Below are 21,973 nucleotides of genomic sequence, written 5' to 3'. Positions count from 1 at the left end.
GGCAGGCAGCTCTCTGGAACCTCTCTTCTAAATAGGCTGCCATCCCTTCATGAAGCTCCACCCTCATGACCTAATCGCTTCCCAAAAGACCCCCCTCCTAGCGCCATCACACTGGGTTTCAACACATGCATTTGGGGGGTGGGGACACATTCAGTCCCTGCCAACTTACATGTGACAGAACTCAATTCGAACTGGCTTAAAGAAAAACCGTGGACAAATGGAAGTGTGCAGGGGTGGGTGATTTCAGCTTCAGACCCCTTGCCCCGTTTTTCTCTCTGTCTTTCAACTCTGACTTCCTCTTTGTTGGCTCTTCCTCAAGCCACCTGGTACCCCCAGGAGCTCCACCTTAGCCCCATCAGGAGAAAAGAGCCCTCTTTCTCCTAAAGGGGCCACCATTCAAAGTCCCAGACATGATGCTCATCCCTGAACCACTCACTCTGGTTGAGGGAATGTGACCACACGCCCAAGCCCCGTATGTGCAGATGGGGGTGGTCCTGGAGAAGAAGAGGGGCTCTTTTGTCAGAGGAGGGGATTCTGGGCAGCAAGATCCAGATGCCTGCACTCCAGGTCCGTGTGAAATGTACTCAGACCGTGGGCTCATGTCAGGTCTTGGTCTCTGATACTCAGTAGTGCCTCTGGGTCATAAAACACTCAGGAAATGCCTTTCTGGTGTGTAACCTGTGCTCTCTGTCTCTCTCATTTCCAGGGGCCACTGGGTCTGGATGGCAAGCCCGTAAGTGATGACAGGGCAATTCTAAGTGGTCCTGGGACTGGGCCACTTGTGGGGCTGGAAGTGATGGTGGGGTGCCGGAGGGAAGGGGCCACTGGATACATGGCTCAGCATGGAGAGAAGTCATTTAGGCATCAGACTGAAGTTCAAATCCGGTTTCACTACCTGCTGACTATTCAGCCTTGGGGAGGCCCCTTCACGTCCCAAGCCTGAGGCCCTGTCAAATGGGTCTGTTAACGCTCCCCACATTACCCAGCCCAACATGCTGGGGATGTGGAGAAGTGTGGATAGCACCATCCCTGACATCTAGTCAGCCTTCAAAACAAACAAGCCCCTCCTAGCCAGCCCCAGGCACAGAGCATCTCCCCATGCAGTCTCAAGACTTCAGTGGTAGGCATCGGGCTGATGAGGTCTCAACATCTGGGGCAGGAGCCTGCAGTCCACAGGCATCTTCAGCACAATGAATAAGCTGCTCAGGGAGACAGCATAATTAAATATATAGTTGGATTTGGATGTATAGGTAGGTGGGTGGGTGGATGGATGGATGGATGGATGAATAATGAATAGTTAGATAATGAATGGTTGGATGGATAGATAGATGAATGGGTTGATGAACAGATGGATGAGTGGGTGGATGGAAGGAAGGATATATGAATGGATCGATGGAAGGATGGATATATGGATGGATTGATGGAAGGAGGGAAGGATGGAAGGAGGGATGGATGGATGGGTGGATGGATGGATGGATGGACAAATGGATTGGCGAATGGTTGGATGGAAGGACAGACAGACGGATAAATAGATGAATGGGTTGATGAATAGATGGATGGGTGAGTGGATGGAAGGGAGGATGTATGATGGATTGATGGAAGAATGGATGGATGGTTGGGTGGAAGGAAGGAAGGTAGGATGGATGGATGGATGAACAAACGGATTGGTGAATGGTTGGCTGGAAGGACAGACAGATGGACAGATAGATGAATGGTTTGATGAACAGATGGATATGTGAGTGGATGGAAGGTAAGATGTATGAATGGATAGATGGAAGTATGGATGGATGCATGCATGGATGCATGAATAGATGGAAGGATAGAAGGAAGGAAGGTACAGTAGATGGATGGATGGATGGATGGATGGATGGATGGATGGATGGATGGGCAAATGGATTGATGAATGTTTAGATGGAAGGATAGACAGATGGATAGATAGATGAATGGGCTGATGAACAGATGGATGGGTGGGTGGATGGAAGGAAGGAAGGATGTTTGGACGGAAAGATAGTCAAATGAGGTAATGAATCAGTAATTGTACCAACAGTCAGATGCATGATGGTTGAGCAGACAAGGAAGTGAGGAATAAATGAAAGAAGTGATTGAGGTGTTGCCAGATGATGTGTACCGTATTAGAGGATGGAGGAATGAACTGACCTCCTAGATGGACAAGTTGTTAAGTGAATGAACCAGCAAAACCATTATGGACTGAAGGGATAATGGACAGTTAGGGGGCAGTGGCCGCCGGGCACAGCAGGGGCTGAGCTGGAAGGGCTCTGCTCTCTGGGGGGAGTGACAGCACATGCGCCCCTACCCCAACTGAGAGGTCCCGGCGACCCTCAAGTCCCCTGCCTCCCTCATGCAGAGGACTGGGGTGTGGAGCTTCCTTGGGGCCGGCAAGGGCAGCCCTCATTAAAAGCAGACAGACTTACGTGTTTCCCCACCCAGCTACCCACAGCTCTGCTCAGCTTCACAGGGCCTTCTGCCCCCACAGCCTTAGGGAAGCCAGAAGGGAAGCCAGCCCAGTCCTCCTCGCTCATGCCTGTCTTTCTGCACCTTTTTTCTACAGGGACTTCCAGGCCCCAAAGGGGAAAAGGTAAGTGATGCTGGCAGCTGTCTAGTTGGGGATATGATGGACGCCAGAAACCTGCTCCCAAACCCCAGCTCCGGAGTGTGGCCCCGGGCACGTCACACCCCTCCTGGAGCCTCAGTTTCCCCATCTGGAAAGTGGGGCTAAGAGTGCCTCCCTCCTAATGATTACACGGCTTATGTTTAACAATTTCAAGTGCCCAGGGGGTGACATTGGAGTCCCACCCTCCACCGGAGAAAGACAAAACTCAAAGCACAGTCTTCCCAGAATAAGGAGTTTCCAAAGCAAGTAATCATGAAGGTGGCGGGGGGGGGAGGGGGGGAGGAGAGCCTGGTGGGGGGAAGAGTTGAACAGTCATTATAGATCGTATTCTTTGTGACAAGTGCATGCCCCCCCCCCAGGCAAACAGATGGCCAAGAGCTGCCCCTGTGATCTTTACAGCCCCTTGTGAGAAAGGCTTCCCTGGCATTCGGCATGAAATGTCACGGCAGACCCCTGGAGGGCTGGGACCTCCAAGTGCCACGGAAGGGAGGGGGCGAGAGGGGCCACCTGTGTGTCCCACTGTGGGATCAGAGCTAGGGAGGGGCCAGAGCAGATGCAGGTGTGGCAGGACGCTTCTAGGGAAGGCTGGGCGAACCCCAGCCGCGTCCACCCCAGCCCCCCGCTCTGATGTGCCCACTGAGGTAAGTAAGGGTGGCCAGGGTCCCCATCCACCCTCAGAGCTGTGCCGGGTACAGGAGCCGGGGCTCAGAGCATCCAGGTTTGCGTTAGGGCTCCACCACCAACTGCATGGCTTTCGATGGGTTGGCCGGCTCCGTGGGCCTCAGTTTCTCCATCTGTCAGTTAAAGCAACCTCACAGAGATTTCCTTCTCGTTGGCTCCGGCTGAACAAAGCAGAGGTTTTGAACCCAGAGAGAAATTGGCATCTTGGCATCCGTCACTTCGTAACATCCTGCCCCAAAACTTGGTTACTTCAAACAATCAAGTAATTACCAGCCCTCACTGTGTCGAGGTTCTAGGATTCCAAGAGGACACGGTGGGAGCAGCTCGTCTCTGCTCCGCTGTGTCTAGGGGCTGGCCCCAGACAACACAGTGCCTGGTTCCAAGCCCTGCGTGTGCTGGCTGTGTGACCTTGGGCTGGTTACTTAGCTTCTCTGTGCCTCGGTTTCCTCACTGGAAACGGAGATTAAAAATAGAGCCCGTGTGTTATGTTTGTTAGACTTGGGTGACACTACGCGTGTAAAGCATGGAGCACAGAGTAAATGCTCAATACATATGATAAAGTAATAATAGTAGCAGTGATCTGTCTTCCTGCTTCTTGTCTTTAGGGTGCACCTGGAGACCTTGGCCCTCGGGTAAGAGCTGACGCAAGACCCCCTCACCCGCCCCACACAGTTTGTGTTATCGTATAATAAGGCGTATCTAGCATTTCTTCTGGCTCCCTACACCTTACCACATGGGCCCACGGTCTCTGCCCACCACCCACCGTCCGTCCTTCTGTGTGGTTTCACTTAAGTGGCCACAGGATGGAAGTCCCAGGGCTTCCTCCCAGTCCTACTTGTCACCATGGATGGGGGGCGGGGGAGACAGCAGGGCTAGCACTGGCCCCAGACCCGAGACTAACCTTCCTGAGGATGGCTGGCACCCCAGGAAGAGGGAAGGTTATGGGTCAGCAGCTGAGCTCAGCCACTTACCAGCCAAGTAAACTTGAGCGACTCACTTTCCCCTCTGTGACTCAGTTTCTCCAACTGTGGTGGATGGGACTGACAGCCCCTGACCCAAGCTGCTGTGGCGAAGGTTCATTGCAGTCATAAACATGGGCACCCAGCACCCAGCATGGGGACAGTAGATCCCCTGGCCCTCAGTGTCCCCAAGGCCCAAGGGACCCAGAAGCGCCTCATGCCAAACCTGGGGTCTCTTCAACGAAGCAGAGTGCGGAGCCCGGGTGGGGTGGGCCCCACAAAGCAGATCTGGGCAGAGGGAGGGTCATGTAAGGGGCCCCAAAGGCATGCCGCCACCATTCCTACCACCACCGGGGTGGAGGCCTGACTGCACTAGAGGGGTGTGCTCCCAGGGGTTTTCAAGGTTATGGGTGGAAATTGTAGTGGGTGAGCGAGTCCCCCCAGCCAGCCTCTGTAAGCCCTAGAGGCAGGGATGGAGCAGGGCTGAGAGGTGGGCACTGTGGATGGGGGATGGGAAGGGAAAGCAGCTGCAGGACCAGGTGTGGGCAGGGTCCCAGTCCCAGCTCTGCAGCCTCACAGCTCCGAGCCTGCTTTGTGCACCAGGCCGGGAGGGCCCACATCACAGATGATCACAAGCAGGAGCTGAGAGCCCCGGCTGGCCACGCTGATCTTCTGAAAAGGGGGTGCCCACGCCTCAAAAGACTAGAACTCCCCCAGCCCGGGAGTCACGAGACATCCTTTCCAAAGCCCTTCTTCCGCCCTTCATGGGTGTCCTCTCGTTGTCCCAAGGTTCAAGCCACCTCCAAAACAACCTCTGCCCTTGAGAGTTCCAGGGCTTAAAACAGCAACGTGTCACTGTCCCGCATGACCCCGTGGGCTGGTGGGGGGATCTCGCTCATCGAAGGCAGAGGCTGCTGGGCCTGCAGCCCAAGACAATGGCACCCTCCCTTGGCCTCGGTCGGTGCGGCTGTTGGCTGGGAGCTCGGCTGGGGGGGATCTCTGTGCTTCAGGGCTTCTCCCAGTGTGGCAGTGGGCCTCCCAGAGGGGCATCCCAAGACTAGCATTCCAGGAGGCTGGAAGCGTACCTGCCAGGCCAGTTAAGAGCCTGGCAGGCCTTACTTCTTCAGCATCCTGTCCGTCCCATCAGTCACGGGGCCCATCCAAAGTCAAGGTGGGGAGAGAGGAACAGGCCCCCAGCTCTCGATGGGGCGTGGTGGGTGGGACCCCATTGCAAGGGGCCTGTGGGATGGGAACGAGCGTAGTGACTACCTTTGGAGAACGTAGTCTGCCTCTCCCGGTCGCTGGTCTGGGTGAAGTGGCTTTGCCCTCAGAAACAGCCTTGTCCTTTCCTAAGTCACCCTTTCTGCCTTCCTGACCACACAACCTGTTTGCTGGCCAGATGGTTTTCCCACGGCTCAATCCAGGCTTTATAAGTAGAGACCATCACGGGTACAGTCGCCGCGTCTTCAAGGTAGCCTGGCCCCGTGGCGTGTCCGGGCCTGCTGGTCTGCGTGCTCCCTTGACTCACCCCTGCATTTCCAGGGTTAGACCTCAGCCAGCCGATCCCAGTGCGCATACAAGGCCAGCCTCGTGTCCCAAGTCACTCAAGGCCAAGCCTACAAACCTCTGCTGGGGCCTGCTCAAGTGTCGAAACCCATTTTCCTTCTCATTAAGTAGAGTCCGGCCAGTGGTGCCCATCGTGGGGCCCCTGGGCTGTGGAGGGAACAGCGGGGGATGGGGTATCTTCCAAGTCTTCCTGACACAGCATCAAATGGAACAGGAATTACCCACCACCATCCCCAACTGCGCCTGGGCGAGCTAACCAAACTGTCGGTTTTCTTTACTTCGGACTGGAGTCATGGCCTCTGCATCGGGACCCTGAGTGGTGGACACTGAGAGCCTCAGTTAATTCTTTAATTGGGGGAAACAAATGAACTGTGTCTGAAAGTCCAGTTGGCCAGAAAGGTGAACCTTCACATCATGGGATCCAGGGATTAAAAATGCATCCAAAAGGCATCGCTTGCCTCAGTGGCCAGAAGAGGTGCTGCCTTTCTTAGCTCTGTAACCCTGGGGAGGCAGTTACCCTCTCTGTTCCCGACCGCTCCATCTGTAAAATGGGTCCATAGCAGGGCCTTGGCCAGGTGGTCGCAAGGGTTGGGCGAGCCAGCTTCCGGGGAGGTCAGAGCTGGGCACGCAGCGGGGGTTACCTCCACAAGAGGCTTCCTCCTTTCCTGTCCACGGGAAGTTTGGGGGCTGCTGTCGTAGTGAGCCAGCCAAGCCCCATGACTATGCTCGGCGCCAGTGCTGGGCGGGAACCACGGGGGCCACAGAAAGCACGGGTGGCGCCGTGGTTCCCCCATCCTTGCAGCTGGGACCACAAGGTGAGGGCTCCGGCTGCCTGAGGTCTGACCCCGTACTAACACTGGGTCCTTGAGTCGGGGACAGGATGCTGCATGACTGAGACTTTGTGGCCCTTCGTTGCTCTTTTTTTTTTTTTTTCAACTTTTTATCTTGAGATAACTGTAGGTTCACAATTAGTTGTACGAAATGATACCCCGTGCACCTGTCCTCCACATTCCCCCGATGGTGACATCCTGCCTCCCCCGGAGTACAGTCTCACCAACAGGAAATTGGCACAATCCACCTGCCCCATTCGGAGCTCAGCCATTTTGCCCATCTGGGTGTGCTTAAGTCTGGGCGACGTCATCACGCTCAGGAGATTCCAGTGACCACCGCACGAAGATCCCTTGTGCTGCTACAGTCGCCCATCCCTACCCCCGCCCCGGGCAGCCACTGACCCATGCTCCATCTCTGTGATCCTTCCGTGTCAGCCGTGTGGTGTATTTGCAGCCATAGAGTATGGTCACCTTGTAAGATCGGCTTTTCTGACTCAGCAACATTCCCTCAAGATGCATCCGAGTCGTTGCAACGTGGCTGTGCCTCCTTGTTCCTTTCCATTTATTGCCGAGCAGTGCTCCGTGACAGGGCTGTAGCCCCGTCCCTTAACCATCCACCCACGGAAGGACAATTTGGGTTGCTTCTAGTTTGGGGCCGTTACACCTAAGAGCTGCTGTGAGGATTTGCGTGAGTTTTCATCTCTCTGGGTAAGTGCCCAGAAGTGCACCTCCAGCACTGAATAAAGTAGGAGCTGACCAATGAGGAGGGTCCTTCAGGACGTGTGCCGCCCCCTTTCCAGGAAGAAGGGGGCTGGTGGGGCCCACATGCTTCACTCCCGCACCCAGCGTGTCTCATCTCTCAACGAAACACCAGAGCTGGGCTCCGGGCACTAAGGGCTGGGAAGATGGCACATCCCTTGGAGTGTAGAAGGTCCTGTTAGCCTTTTACGCCAAAGTACAGGGACCTGTCCCTTCCTGCGGCCGCCAAGAAGCAGGGAGAAGCCCAACACTTTGCTCTGAGCCCACCAAGGGCTGGGGAAGAGAAGGCATCGGGCCGTCCGTCTGCAGAGGCTCCTCTCTGGAGACCAGAGCCCCTTCCCTCCCCCTCACAGTAAGCCAGGCCCCATCTCTTCCAGGGAGACCAAGGGCGAGATGGAGCTGCTGGGCCTCCGGGGCCCCCTGGACCCCCTGGGGCCCGGGGCCCTCCCGGAGACACAGGGAAAGATGGCCCCAGGGGAGCACAAGGCCCGGCGGTAAGAGAGGGCACAAAGGTGGAATACCCCTGTCCCCAGTCCAGACCCAGACCCATGCCGCACCCCAACCCCAGCCCCAACCCAGACACCTGCCGCACTCCAGCCTTATACCTCATGCCGTTTAAGACCTTGACCCCAAACTCATTCCCAAATCCTGGTCCGCACCCTCATTTCTGGCTATTATCCAGACTCTACCTCTGACCCCTAAACCTGACCTTGGTTGCAATTTTAGTCGCATTCCTAACCCTGACCCTGAGACCCATATGGGGGCGCTTCCTCCCCAGATTTTACGCCCCCCCCCCAGCTCTGGCTTTCTCTCCTCCTCCTTCCCTCCCTCCCTCCAGTACTAACTAGTTAGGCTCAGTTGTCCTCCTATAGTTCTACCCAGAGCCTGGAGGCCAGACTCCGTGGTACTACCCCTTCCCCTACTGCAGGGACTCAGGCCTGTCCTTCCCATCCCACGCAGAGCCAGCTCTGCCACCAGACTGCCACCAGACTGCCACCAGGGTCCACTCTCAGGGCAGCCAGCTACACAGATGGCTCATCCATTCCTATTCACGTTGGGCACCTAACTCCCCGAGCCTCAACATTCTCATCTGCAAAGTGGGAATAAGAACTCATGAAACAAGAGACTGCTTGCAGCCCCAGCCCAGGGCCTGGCGCGGGGAGTGGGCTCTGTTAACCGGGGAGTCCCTGTGTCCCCTCATCCCCTGCGTCCCCTCAAGAGGCTCTCCTCTTCTGCCTCCTCAGGGTCCCAAAGGAGAGACTGGACAGGACGGCGAGATGGTCAGTATCCAGGGCATTTGGGGAGGCCGGCCCTCGACACAGGGCATCAGGCCTGGCCTCTGGCACTTGATATCACCCTCTGTACAATGAAGAAGAGGAGGAGGCCCAGAAGCAGCCTCCAGGACCCCATTTAATACTTTCTCTTCTCTTGTTCCAGGGCCTGAAGGGACCCCCAGGGCCCAAGGTGAGTGCTCCTCACTCCCTGTCCCCTCCCTGTCCGCTGCCCCAGGCCTGGGAGGGATGGGCTCACCTCACCTCCCCTACCCCACAGGTCAGCTCTTCCTTTTCCTCTCTGCCTGCTGGGGTGGGGGTGGAGCTGGGCTCTGCCCCGAAGGAGAAGGGCTTTCCTTGCTTTCTTCCTCATCTCAGAAACACCCCCTGGAGGCTGGGACGTCACATCCCCACTTGCAAGAGCAGTGACTTGCCCAGGGTCATTCAGCGTGGGAGGGACCGGGTCAGGAGTGGAGTCCAGGACTGTCAGCCCCACCCACCATCCATGTGCACCTCTCTGGGGGGCCGGGATCTCTTGGCTGTATCCAGTCATCGAGGCCACTTCTACCAGAGCAAGTGGTCTGGTGTCTGGGCCATGCTCTGAGGGCTCTGATCTCTCTCTTGCATCCCCCTGCCTCCCCCCTCAGGGTGAGCCCGGCATTCCTGGAAAGAAGGTGAGGGGGGCCCCCAGGAGGGGCTTTTTGGTGGGGGTGTGGGAAGTGGCTGGGGAGATGGGCAGGGGCTCCCCATGGGGCAGGGCCAGGGGCTGGCCACAGGGAAGTCCTCACCAGACCCAAGCCCTCACTGTGGATGACTGCTCCATCCTCTGTCTCTGAAGCCCGATTTCGTTCATTCACTACTTATTCGCGCATTCTTTCCTTTCCTCAAACACAGCAAATTTATTCCCACTTCAGGGGTCTGGACAGTGGTTCTCAGAGTGTGTTCCTGGGACCAGCTAGTATCAGCATCGCTGGGGGCTTGTTAGACGGGCACATTTCAGGGCCGACCTCAGAGCCACCTAGTCAGAGACACTAGGGGTGGGCCACTGGGATGTTGTGATTTATCATAAATCCATATTTGGTCTCAGTCCTCTGGTTTCTGGAGCAGAGCTCCTAAAACCCTTGGAATGTCCTGGGTGATGAACCTGATTTGAAGGTGTCTATTGTTATGTTAATGAGGCGACTTTGGGGACACACAGCCCCCCCCAGGATGGGGGCTCGTTGCCTGGAGAAACAACCACATGATTGGAGGGTTGGAACTTTCAGTCCTGGTCACCACCCTTCCAGGGAGGGGCTGGAGGTTGAACCAATCTCATCAGTGGCCAGTGATTTCATCACTCACACCTATGGAATGAAGCCTCCATAAAAACCCAAAAGGATGGGGTTCTGAGAGAGTCCGGGTGGGTGAACACAGGGAGATTTGGGGAGAGCAGCATGCCTGGAGAGGTCACAGACGCTCCACGCCCCTTCCCCATACCTTGCCCGCTGCATCTCTTCCATCTGGCTGTTCCTGAGTTCTGTCCTTTATAATAAACTGGGAATCTAGTAAGCAGAGTGTTTCCCTGAGTTCTGTGAGCCGCTCTAGCAAGTTAATGGAACCCAAGGACGAGGTGGTGGGAATCTTCAGTCTATGGCGGGTTGATCTGTAACACAAGTGAGAGCCGGCTTACTCCTGGTTCCCCGGAGTGGGCTGGGGGGCTGGGGCAGTCTTGTAGGACTGGGCCCTTAACCGGTGGGATCCGACGTTCTCTCCAGGTAGACAAGTATCAGAATTGGGTTGAATTGTAGGACGCCTGGCTGGTGGTGGGGAATCGCTTGGGGGGTATGGACATACCCCGTGCCCATCAGAATTGGTGACCAGAACTTTTATTTTTTTGTTGTTTATTTTTAAAAAAAATTTTTTTTTATTTATTTGAGACACAGAGAGAGAAAGAGCACAAGCAGTGGGGAGGGGCAGAGGGAGAGGGAGAAGCAGGCTCCTAGCTGAGCAGGGAGCCCAATGAGGGGCTCGATCCCAGGACCCTGGGATCATGACCTGAGCCCAAGGCAGACGCTTAACCGACTGAGCCACGCACGCGTCCCCCTGGTGACCAGAACTTGTAGCCGTCGTCTGTCCAGCAGCCCCCCTGGGGTGATGGTGGCACGCACTCAAATTTGGGAACCACTGGCCTGGGGTGATCTCCCCCCACCCCATCCCTTGCCAGGTCTCCAAAAAGCTGTCCCCTCTCCCAGGTGACCATCCCTCTCAGTCCCTCCATCTGCCACCCTCTTACACTCTCTTCCCAGCACTGCTTCTACCTCCTGGCCTGGCCCTAGGTGTTTATCTGGACATTTCTTTGCCCTCAGGCCTCTCTCTCCCCCACTGAGCAGGGACCCCGCCTGCCTGGCCCACAGACGGTGCTCACGGTGCTCACAAGCTATGTGTTGACTGAAGGAACGAATCCCCTCCCCTCCACCTACCCACCCCTTCCTTCAGTGCACCCTTGCTGACGCGTGCTCTGGGCTGGCCCCAGGGGACCTGCCCCACCCGTGTCCCCACCCAGTGTGACCAGGGCTGGTGCCAGCAGAGGGCTGGTGTGGGGGCGGGGACGGGGGCGGAGACAGCCAAGCGGTCTGCCCAGGCCTGAGGGCTGCACGTCAGCTGCTCTCTCCTCAGGGGGATGACGGGACGCCAAGCCAGCCAGGGCTCCCTGGACCCCCAGGCCCCAAGGTAGGTACCTGTGCCTCCCCCACAGGGCCCCCTGCCTCACACCTCCCTCAGTTCCCATCGGTCTGGTGAGGCCCCCAGCTGACCCTTTCACAGTGGGGGGGGGCACCTGCTGACACCGAGGGCAGGCCAGAGAGAGACCAGGGGAGGCCCCGGATCCCACTTGACACCAGGTGGGGCATCCCATCCAGCCATTTGCCTCCCCGTACACCCTCAGGCCCTCCTAGTTCCCATCTCAGGTGGCCCCCCCGCTCTATCCTGTCCCCCAGCTAGGACCAGGATATCATCCTTGCTTCCTCAGACCATGGAGACCGCCAGCCTGCCTCCAAAATATCTCCAGAGCCCCTGAGGGGCCCTAACTTATATGCCAAGACCCAGACCAGAGAAGGTGGCGTGGTCCGGAGTCCCCAGGGCTGGGGGGAGTCCTGAGGCCCATCTCCTCTCAACCCCACAGGGGCTAAGGCGTGTTCCCCAGGAAGCTCTCAAAGCCAGCAGGCCCAGGTGGCCCCCAGCCTGCCCCTGGCCCTCACTCAGCTGTGAATGTCTCTGTTACAGGGCGAGCCAGGGAACGTGGGGCCTCGAGGAGAAAATGGTGTGGACGGCGCCCCAGGGCCAAAGGTGCCTTACAGTGTGCGGCTCAGACCAGTGCCCCCATCCTGGGGTGAAACTGGGGAGTCCTGGGAGGGCATGGGCCTGGGGGTCTCGTTCCACAGGCAGTCAGAGGCTGGCCGGGGGGGTGGCCACGGGTTTGGGTGAGTGACAAGCCTCCACCAAGCGCAGCCATGTGGCTAAATCACCTTGTAGCCAGGGGCGCCAGGGTCTCCCTCGGTGGCCCATCTCTACACACCGTGGGGCCAAGGAGGCTCCCACAGGCCCTCCTTCCAGGATCCCTGTTCCTGGGGTGCCAGCCGTGTACATTGGTCCCTTGGGGCTCCAGCACGTGGGCCCTGCACTTTTTGGTGACTTGGAGACTGGAGGGGCGTGGGGCGGCCGTGCGCACATGGCTGCAACCTCACGTCTCCACAGGGAGAGCCTGGCCCGCGAGGCGCCGATGGAGTGTCAGGACTGCGGGTAAGCAAGTCTCCCCTCTGGCCACACCGAGGGGACCCACGGGCCGGGTTCTTCAGAAGGCCCTGTCCCCCGGGGAGGCCCCAGAGGAGCAGTAGAGTCCCAGGAAATGGGAGTCTTTTTTTAATAATCATTCATTAGCGATTTAAAAAAAAATTTTTTTTAATCTCACAATACCTGCTTTTGGTAAAACGTTCAAATACACATGTGCGAAAGCAAGGCCTCGCCAGGTGAGTGTTAACCCTCCCAGAGTCTTGTCTTCTCATATTCAAGCACAAACCTCCAACGCGCCACCTGGGGAGGGGGGAACCCTCCCCCTGCGGGGGGCCTTGCCCCACCTTGAGGTTCGCTCCTGTCTCCAGACCCACAGCCTCCCCAGCTGGTCTCCGATCTTTTGTGACCTTTTGTGACCAGTCGCTATCAACCCACCTTTTTAAGTCAACATCCGGGATCCTGTTCTCTCTGCTCGGTGCCCTCATGCTCCCGGAGGCTGCTTTTCTCCTCCGAAAAAACAAGATCACGCAGGTGGCCGGGGCTGGATGAGGCACTGGCTGTGGGATTCTGTGTGACCATGACCGAGGAGGCTGCTGGCAGCTGAGGCCCCGGCCCCTGACCAGAGCGCTGCCCGCCTCTCACGGTGGGCCCCCGCAGAGAGCAGCCTGGGGCTCGGAAAGGAAGGGCAGGGCCGGCAGCCGAGCACGTGCGGGCCGGGACAGGTGGGCGGGGACACGTGCGTTCGCAGACCGAGCGTGCGGGCCTGGGTGGACGTGTGCTCGTTGCGAGTGCGTGGCATGCACAGCCTCGACCAGAGCCTAGGAGTCGGGGGCACAAGGCCAAGATCCAGCTGGGACAGTTGCACTTGGTCTACACAGTGTCTGGGCGTTTGGGGGAGTGTGTTGATTTTTGCGCCTTTGTTGGCCGACATTTCAAAATCGGAAGAGATTAAAAATCGGAGCACTCCGGGATAAGACCTCAGCGGACTTCAAGTCCCACGCAAAGGCAGCCAGACCCGGCGCGGGCAGGTTCCTCCGTTGGCTCTAGGCCTCCCTCCCGGCTTTCCTCCGGGATGCCTGCTGCCTGGGCCCTGGAACGCTCTCTCAGGGACTAGGGTGCCGGTGGGCACGTAGATTCCAGAGGATGAACTCGCGGGGGTCCCATCGGGTTACAGCTGAGCCAGCACACGGCACACGGACCTTCCTTCGTGGGGGTCAGGTTCCTAGGGTCCCTGGTTGAGATACAGACGCGGCTGCCAAGGCTCTGCCCTGAAATTCTTACTCTTTCTCTTTTCCTCTGCCTCAGGGTCCCCAGGGCCTCAAGGGTGAGCAAGGAGACACAGTGGTGATTGACTACGATGGCAGGATCCTGGATGCCCTTAAGGTAGTTTCCTGGCAGGAGCAGGATACATCCTGGTTCTTCTCCGGAGAACACAACCACATACTTTGCATATCAATCCTGCATTTCTTTACGGCCGGGGGGGGGGGGGGGGGGGGGGGGGGGGGGGGGGGGAGGGGTGCACCCCAATAAGGAAATCAGGGCTATGCTGAGCCCCCCCATGGATGCTAAGAGCTGCCGTGAATATGGCTTATGTGGCCCCAAGCTCCCCGGAGGCCAAAGCAAAAAGGGAAGCTTCCCGCTCACGGGCAGGAGGCAGAGCCTTTCCTGATGTCCGGTCTCCGCAGGACCTCCTGGCACCTTCCCGGGGAACACAGACTGGAGGGCTAGGTCTTCTAGTAGCTGTTGGGGTGGGGGGATGACAGCGGCCCGGCCTGCCCCCAAGGAGCCTCAGGAGATGCGCGGCCACTGAGCCCTGCCCGGTGGCCGACAGACTTGGGACCCATCCCCCGTGGGGAGAGGGGTTGGGTGCCAGCCACTCACGACTCCCGAGGAAGGGAGCTCGGGAGGGCGAAGGGCAGGCATCAGAGACCAGACTGGGCCCTCGGCACCTGACCCCACCTGAGCTCCATTCCAGTTCTCTCCCACAGGCCTCGGGGAAGTACAAGCTGATGGTAACTGTGGCCCACCCCAGGCCTGCATGGTGTGGTGTGGCGTGGTGTGGCGTGGCGTGGCCCAAGGGCATGCACAGGCATGGTGTGTCCAGGCCCCGCTTGGAGAAGCAGCCTGAGTGCAGGGAGGCAGGAGGAAGATTCTGGATGCCAGATTGGAATGATGCCTCCAGCCAATGGGCAGTGGGCTGCCACAGTTGGTTCTTGAGCCAAGAAGTGGGGTTCACAATACATATTGTGGGGTGTCTGGGTGGCTCCATCGGTTAAACGTCTGCCTTCGGCTCAGGTCATGATCTCAGGGTCCTGGGATTGATCCCCGAGTTGGGCTCCCTGCTTCTCCCTTTCCCTCTGCCCCTCCCCCTGCTTGTGCGCTCTCTCTCTCTCTCTCTCTCTCTCTGTCAAATAAATAAATAAAATCTTTAAAATATATATATACACATACATATTGTGGGCAGGTTAGCTGAGGAATGGCATGGAAGGTGAATAAAAGTGGGTGTGGGGGCAACTGGAGGCAGGGAGGCCATGGCGGGGTGGGGGTGGGCTCTGGGCCTGGGTGGGGGGATGGAGGAAGATAGGAAGACCAGAGATGTCTCCATGGAGGTGCCAGCAAGGAGGGCACAGGTCGCTGGGAGGAGGGGCTGGGTGGGGTGCAGCCTTGAGGAGGTGGCACAAGTCTGGAGGGCAACGATGAGCCACAGTGGGCGGGTGGTTTGTGGGAAGCCTGGGCCAGAGCGGGAGCTTGGGAGCGGGGTCAGACCTAGAGATGCTGCAGGTGCCATCCCTTACCCAGGACTCTCCAGCACTAGCAGACAGCAGGCAGCAGAGTCGATGGGCAGAGAGCTCATGGGAGGGACAGAGAGGGCAGTGCTGGGCCACCGTCAGGGATAACATTGTTAGCTGGCCTTGAATGCCAACGGGGGATTTATGCTTGCTGCAAGAGGCCATAGGGAGCCATCGCAGGATCTTGAGCAGGGGAGTATTGTGAAGAAATCTATATTTGAGGGATACTAGCTCTGAAGGTAGGGGGATTCTGGACCCACTGTGGCAGTGGACACCGTGGTATCCCACCTGGTCCCTGGTGCCACCTCCCTGCCCCCCCCCCCGCTGCAAGACAAGAGTCGGGGGACTGGGTGGGAAGCAGGCTATGAGGGCCCTCAACCTGTTGCAGGCCAGCCCAACAGAGCCCTGGCCCCTGGGGGGAAGGGGTGAGCCAGCAATGCGGGGGAGGACCTGCGTAAACACTGACCAGCTTGACTTTCACATACAGGGTCCTCCTGGGCCACAGGGACCCCCAGGGCCACCTGGGATCCCCGGAGCCAAGGTGAGTTCACAGGCCTGTTGTGGGGCCCCCTCCAAGCCCCTTAACTCCAGCGCCCACCTCCCCTCTCCTCTCTGCCATGCTCACCCCTCTTCTCTCCTGGCATCCTGGCCCAGCTCCTGGGGGCTCAGAGGACGTGGCCCCGCTCCTTCCTAACCAAGCTGGATGCCTTGCTCCCAGCCCTAGCTCCTCCCTGGAAGCCCCAGTCACACGCGTAAGCCCTTGGGATGTCCCCAGGTCCCATAGATGACAGACATAGCCGTTCTTATGGCCCGTACACATCATTTACCGCCTGCCTGCGTGGCTCAGGAGACATGGAAATCGCAAGATCTGGTCCCGGCCATTGCCCTGGGCTGTGTGGCCTGCAACGAGTCATTGGATCCCCCCCCCCCCCGAGCCTCAGTTTCCCAAGCTGTAACTTCCCAGACTGTAAATTATAGCCCTGGTGTGCATCTGCCCAGAGGAGCTGAGGAGGGTGCTGGGCACCCAGTGGGCACCTTCCTGGACCCCACCCACTTTAGGGATCCAACCCAGGGACGTCGTGCTGATCGGGGAGAGGAGGCAGCCCAGCCACAAGGCCCTCTTGGGGACCACGGGACACCGTAACCTCCCTTGCTTTCTGTTCCCTTCCAGGGCGAGCTGGGATTGCCTGGTGTCCCGGGAATCGACGGAGAGAAGGTCTCTGGGCCTTTCGTTTGCTTGGTGATCCTGGTGCCTAGTGGTGGGCTGCGTGTGTGCATGTGTGTGCGTGCATACGTGTGTGTGTGTGTGTGTGTGTGTGCAGAGTTAGAGGCCACAGGACAGAGTGCGCTGCCTGGGCACACGTCCTGGTTCTGCCCTTAGGCCTCGGGCAAGCTGCTCACTTTCTGGCAGCCTCAGATCCTCACCTGGAGGGGAGGATGGTCACAGTTGTAAGACTTATATAATTGTGTGTGTGGAAAACACAGAGCAGTGTGCGGGGCGCAATCTAGGGAAGAGTCTTCAAATGCTAGCTAATGTCGTTCCCGTTATTCTGGGCCCTATAAGTATTGCTGTAAGTACACACCTGTGTGTCCCTCCACACACAGCACGGTGTCAGGGGCATCACTGGACATTCATGGCGGTGGCTTTAGGGCCGTGTCTTGGACTTTCCATGATTGGCTGAGAGAGAGAATGAGTGGCCGGAAGGGGCACTGGGTGGATGGTTGGTTGTACGTGGGGGTTGCGGGCTCCCGGTGCAGGCTCCTGAGATGCGAGCTCAGGGTTGACCCTCCCCAAGCTCTGTAAGCGCCCCTGCAGGGGCTGCCCAGTCCCACTCCCTCCACCCCTACCCCCTTGCACCCTTGTCTTCATCCAGGCCCCTCGGTGCATTCACCGCCTGGGCCAGAGGCAGGGACCCAAGATGAAGACATGGGGGTGGGGATCTAGTCTGTCCAGGACTAAGCTCTGGGGACCCTCTGGGATGGGGGAAGGGAGCATAGCTGCTGAGTTCTACCGACCCCTTGTTCTTGTGGTTCGCAGGGTCCCAAAGGAGCCAAAGGAGACCCGGGAGAGGCTGGGCCGACCGGACCCAAAGGGGAGGCGGGCGAAATGGGCCTGTCGGGCCTCCCGGTAGGTGGCTGCGCGGGCCCCACCCTACTCTGCCCCCTGTGGGGTTCCAGGGCCAATGTGTGCCCAAAACAGCAGCCGCGGAGAAGGGGGGCACCGCTGGGGCCCTGCCAACTCCACCTGGCCCAGGGGCACTGAGCCTTGGAAAGAAAGCTCGGACTCAGCCCTCGCTGCTTGGTCTTCTGAGCCTCTGTACACGGACCTACCGCCTACCTCCCAAGGCCTCCACAAAGGTGGCACAAAGGGTGGTTAGAGCCCACCCTGACTGCTCAAGTTTGCATCCTGCTCTGTCCCCTGCTGGCTCTGGAAGCCTGCACGAGTGTCCTGATCTCCCTGGGCCTTAGTTTCCCCACCTCTAAAATGGGGATGATAACCTCCTCCCACTCACGAGGGCCTGCCCGACAGGGCTGAGAGTGGTGGCTGGCCACGTGATAAAATACCCACCGTCACAGTCATTGTGGCTGGACAGAAAGAGCTGTGGGTTCAAGTGGCCAGCAGGTGCCCCCTCTTCGCATTTGATGTCCATCCACGGGGCTCCCTCAGCTAGAGAGCTGGGTGCCCCCTTGCCCCCCAGGAAACAATTTATACAGCTGTCAATGTGCTCTCCAAACACCCACTTGCTGGGCACCCGAAGCGTGTCACCAATTTAGGGGAAACTGCTTCAAGCTGCAAAGGCCAACTCATCGTTGCTGCTGGAGGCCTCATGGGGAAGGCAGGGGAGGTGATGACCACCGTGGGTGGTGGGTCTGGTGATGGGCAGAAAGGGCTGAAGGCCAGGCTGTCCTACAGGGCACCGATGGTCGCAAGGGCGAAAAGGGAGAGTCGGCATCTGACAGCCTACGGGAGAGCCTGGTAAGGGGGGCTGCTGAGGACCAGGGTCTCCCCTCAATGCCTGGGGGCCCCGAACCTTGGGACAGAAAGGCCACCTTTCTGTGGGCAGCGAGGGAGGGGGAAGGGGGCACCTCGGGCTGTGTCCTCCAACTGAGGCCCGTCTGAGAACCCCAAAGGCCAGCCCCTGGGCCCTCCACCAGGCAGTGCCCTTCTGGAGGGACTCAGCCCAGTGGCTCAGGGCCCAGCACCACCCCGCCAGGAGTGCTCATCTGATGTCCAGTGCGTTCAAGCATGGGCGAGTTGAGGTATGACGGGGCGGGGGTGACTAACCCATCTCTGACTGCTTCCTAGGCCCAGATCATAGTGGCACCGGGGCCCCCCGGCCCCCCTGGTCCCCCAGGCCCCATGGTAAGAACGTTTGGCGTGAAGTAGCTGAGATACGCAGGGGGTGGTGAGCCCAGGCCTGGAGCTGTGACCCAGGGGAGGACAGGATTTCCGGTGGGGAGGGGGCACATCAAGCAATATGGGAGAGCCTGGGTCTGGGCTTGGGAGTCTGTAGAGGTCAGGGCCACGGGGCTAGTGAGTGGCCTATAAGCCTTTGTGACCACTCTCCTCCTCCTCCAGGGCCTTCAGGGAATCCAGGGTCCCAAGGTAAGTTCTGGAAACCCCTCTACTCACTGCAGATGCCCAGCCTGGATAGTTCCAGAAAGCCTTGCTAATGAGCAGTGAGAGCCCCGCACTTGGCCCCAAACCAGCTCTGTATTATCCCAGGGCCTGAACATTCTGAATCCCCTGGAGCACAACCTCCCCAATGTCCTCGGAGCTGGTGCCCCCTAGCCCTACACTGGGACTTTGTACTTTCACCCTGTCCCTCTGCCCGAGCCCTCATCTGCAGCCTCTGCCTCCCTGTGCCACGCCCCCCTTCTGTACATGCTTCCCCCCTGCCCCCTACGCACACAGCTGTCTCTCAACTGCCCACAGGCTGGACATGAAGTCTTGGGTTTGGTGTGTATTACATAATGTCATGATCTCTGCTCTTAAATTAAAACCATGAGTGTGGCCTGCCCATGTGCCCCGTGTGGGGGAGGCCAGCTGGCTTCACAGCTTGCTAGGTCTGGTTTCTCTTCCACTCACTCTGGGGGAGAGTACATCTCTGACTCCCCAGCCCAGAGGCCAGCAGGACTCAGACATGAATCCCACAGCCGAGCGGGGCCGAGCACGTGGCCCGACCAGATGTGCTGCTTCTGGTTCTGTTTGGCCCCACGGCCCTCCCCAGGTCGTATTTAGAAGAGGCAGCTGCTGTCAGGGATGAGGTCCAAGGCTGGGGCTCAGAAACCCGACGGGTCCTCAGCCTTGCTGCTTCTTGGCTGTGCGGCTGGACCTGTCCCTGCCCCTCGCTCTGCCTGTCTTTACTCATCTGTGAAATGGGTGTGAAGGAGCCCATGTGTGGGTTCTGGTTACTGTTTGTACTGGAAGGAAGCTGGGGTCAAGCCCGTGAGAGCCTGGTGTCCTTTCTGCCCTGCACTCCCCAGCTCACACTGAGGCCCCAAGCTTTCCTGTCCTGCTGTCTGTCTGAGCCCTTCCCCCTGACCGATGTCTCCTCTTTGCTTCCAGGGCTTGGACGGAGTAAAGGGAGAGAAGGGTGTGTCGGGTGAGAGAGGCCCCAGCGGCCTGCCTGTGAGTGTCATGAGCCTCGTTTATCCCTCTGGGGCACTAATTCCTATAACTAATTCCTGTAATTGACCCATTCCTTTTCCACCCAGGGGCCAGCTGGCCCGCCAGGCCTTATCGGGCTGCCAGGAACCAAAGGAGAGAAGGTAACGACCTTCCTTTAATGCCTACCAAGTATGGCTGCACATTTACAGTGTCACTCGGCCTTGGGGACTCAACCCCCTGCACTACACCATCCCAGGGCCAGAAATCAGGCTTGTGGACAACTCACAAGGCTGAACATCCCAGCAGTAGTGCTCCCAACACCCCCTCCCTGGCCCCTTACATGTCCTCTTTGTCTCTCCTCAGGGAAGACCTGGGGAGCCAGGACTAGATGTAAGTATCTCATCGTTCACAGTGATCAGGCTCTTCTTGTGTGTAGCTTCTGCCCTTGCACTGGCCATACAGTAATCTCATCTGCTGGGCTTGGATGTGACCCCCTTCTCCAGGGCTGGGACTCCCAACTGACTGGTTCCCTCTGGGTCCCCAGTGCCAAGTCTAGTTCACAGCCCAGAGTAGGTACTTGATGGGTGGATGGATGGATGGATGGATGGGTGATAGGTGGATGGAAGATGGGTGGAGGGATGATGGATCGGTGGATGATGGATGGATAATGGGTGGGTGAAAGATGGGTGGATGGATAATGGATGGATGGATGAGGGTGGATGGATGGATGATGGGTGGCTGGAAGATGGATGGATGGGTGATGGGTGGATGGATGGGTGATGGGTGGATGGATGATGGTGGATGGGTAATGGATGGAAGTTGGGTGGGTGGATGGATGGATGGATGGATGATGGGTGGATGGATGATGAGTGGATGGATGATGGGTGGCTGGGTGATGGGTGGATGATGGGTAGATGGATGATGGGTGGATGGATGATGGATGGAAGATAGGTAGATGGATGATGGTTGGATGAATGAATGGTGGATGGATGGATGGATGGTGGATGGATGGATGGATGGAAGATGGGTGGATGGATGATGGGTAGATGGAAGATGGGTGGATGGATGGATGATGGATGGATGGATGAATGGATGGATGATGGGTGGATGGGTGATGGGTGGATGATGGGTAGATGGACGATGGGTGGATGGATGATGGATGGAAGATGGGTAGATGGATGATGGTTGGATGGATGGTGGATGGATGGATGATGGGTAGATGGATGATAGGTAGATGGAAGATGGGTGGATGGATGATGGGTGGATGAATGGATGGTGGATGGATGGATAGAAGATGGATGGATGGAAGATGGGTGGGTGGATGGATGGTGGATGGATGGATGATGGGTGGTTGAATGATGGATGGATGGAAGATGGGTGGATGGATGGTGGATGAATGGATGATGGGTGGATGGGTGATGGGTGGATGATGGGTAGATGGATGATGGTTGGATGGATGATGGGTGGGTGGATGGATGGTGGATGGGTGGATGGATGGTGAATGCATGGATGGAAGATGGGTGGATGGATGGTGGATGGATGGATGAATGGATGGATGGATGGATGATGGATGGACGGGTGATGGTGAATGGGTGATGGGTGGATGATGGGTGGATGGATGATGGGTGGATGGATGATGGATGGATGGATGATGGGTGGATGGGTGATGGTGAATGGGTGATGGGTGGTTGATGGGTAGATGGATGATGGGTGGATGGGTAATGGATGGAAGTTGGGTGGATGGATGATGGGTGGATGGATGATGGGTGGATGGATGATGGTTGGATGGGTGGTGGATGAATGGATGATGGGTGGATGGATGGTGGATGGATGGATGGAAGATGGGTGGACGGATGATGGGTGGATGGATGATGGGTAGATGGATGATGGGTGGATGGATAATGGGTGGATGGATGGGTGATGGGTGGATGGAAGATGGATGGATGGATGGATAATGGGTGGATGGGTAATGGATGGAAGTTGGGTGGATGGATGATGGATGGATGGATGAATGAATGGGTGGATGGATGATGGATGGAAGATGGGTGGATGGATGATGGTTGAAGGATGGTGGATGGATGGATGGAAGATGGGTGGATGGATGGT

General features: G+C 57.8%; 1 protein-coding gene across 1 annotated transcript in view; it reads left to right on the top strand.

The window, feature by feature from the left end:
• COL23A1 (collagen type XXIII alpha 1 chain) overlaps window positions 1–21,973 on the top strand; it is a 302,293-nt gene that overhangs the window by 273,141 nt on the left and 7,179 nt on the right. The window contains exons 6-25 of the mRNA XM_078067628.1: window positions 707–733; window positions 2,570–2,596; window positions 3,919–3,945; window positions 7,805–7,921; window positions 8,672–8,707; window positions 8,865–8,891; window positions 9,346–9,372; window positions 11,354–11,407; window positions 11,960–12,022; window positions 12,431–12,475; window positions 13,772–13,849; window positions 15,743–15,796; window positions 16,427–16,471; window positions 17,294–17,383; window positions 18,170–18,232; window positions 18,563–18,619; window positions 18,836–18,862; window positions 19,826–19,888; window positions 19,975–20,028; window positions 20,231–20,257. Coding sequence (XP_077923754.1) covers window positions 707–733; window positions 2,570–2,596; window positions 3,919–3,945; window positions 7,805–7,921; window positions 8,672–8,707; window positions 8,865–8,891; window positions 9,346–9,372; window positions 11,354–11,407; window positions 11,960–12,022; window positions 12,431–12,475; window positions 13,772–13,849; window positions 15,743–15,796; window positions 16,427–16,471; window positions 17,294–17,383; window positions 18,170–18,232; window positions 18,563–18,619; window positions 18,836–18,862; window positions 19,826–19,888; window positions 19,975–20,028; window positions 20,231–20,257 — 1,008 coding nt within the window. The remainder of the gene's footprint in view (window positions 1–706; window positions 734–2,569; window positions 2,597–3,918; window positions 3,946–7,804; window positions 7,922–8,671; window positions 8,708–8,864; window positions 8,892–9,345; window positions 9,373–11,353; window positions 11,408–11,959; window positions 12,023–12,430; window positions 12,476–13,771; window positions 13,850–15,742; window positions 15,797–16,426; window positions 16,472–17,293; window positions 17,384–18,169; window positions 18,233–18,562; window positions 18,620–18,835; window positions 18,863–19,825; window positions 19,889–19,974; window positions 20,029–20,230; window positions 20,258–21,973) is intronic.

The sequence above is a fragment of the Halichoerus grypus genome, chromosome 2, assembly GCF_964656455.1.
Source record: "Halichoerus grypus chromosome 2, mHalGry1.hap1.1, whole genome shotgun sequence".
Lineage (NCBI taxonomy): Eukaryota > Metazoa > Chordata > Mammalia > Carnivora > Phocidae > Halichoerus > Halichoerus grypus.
Note: the sequence above shows the minus strand (reverse complement) of the source record. Positions and strands in the feature narration are given on the sequence as shown.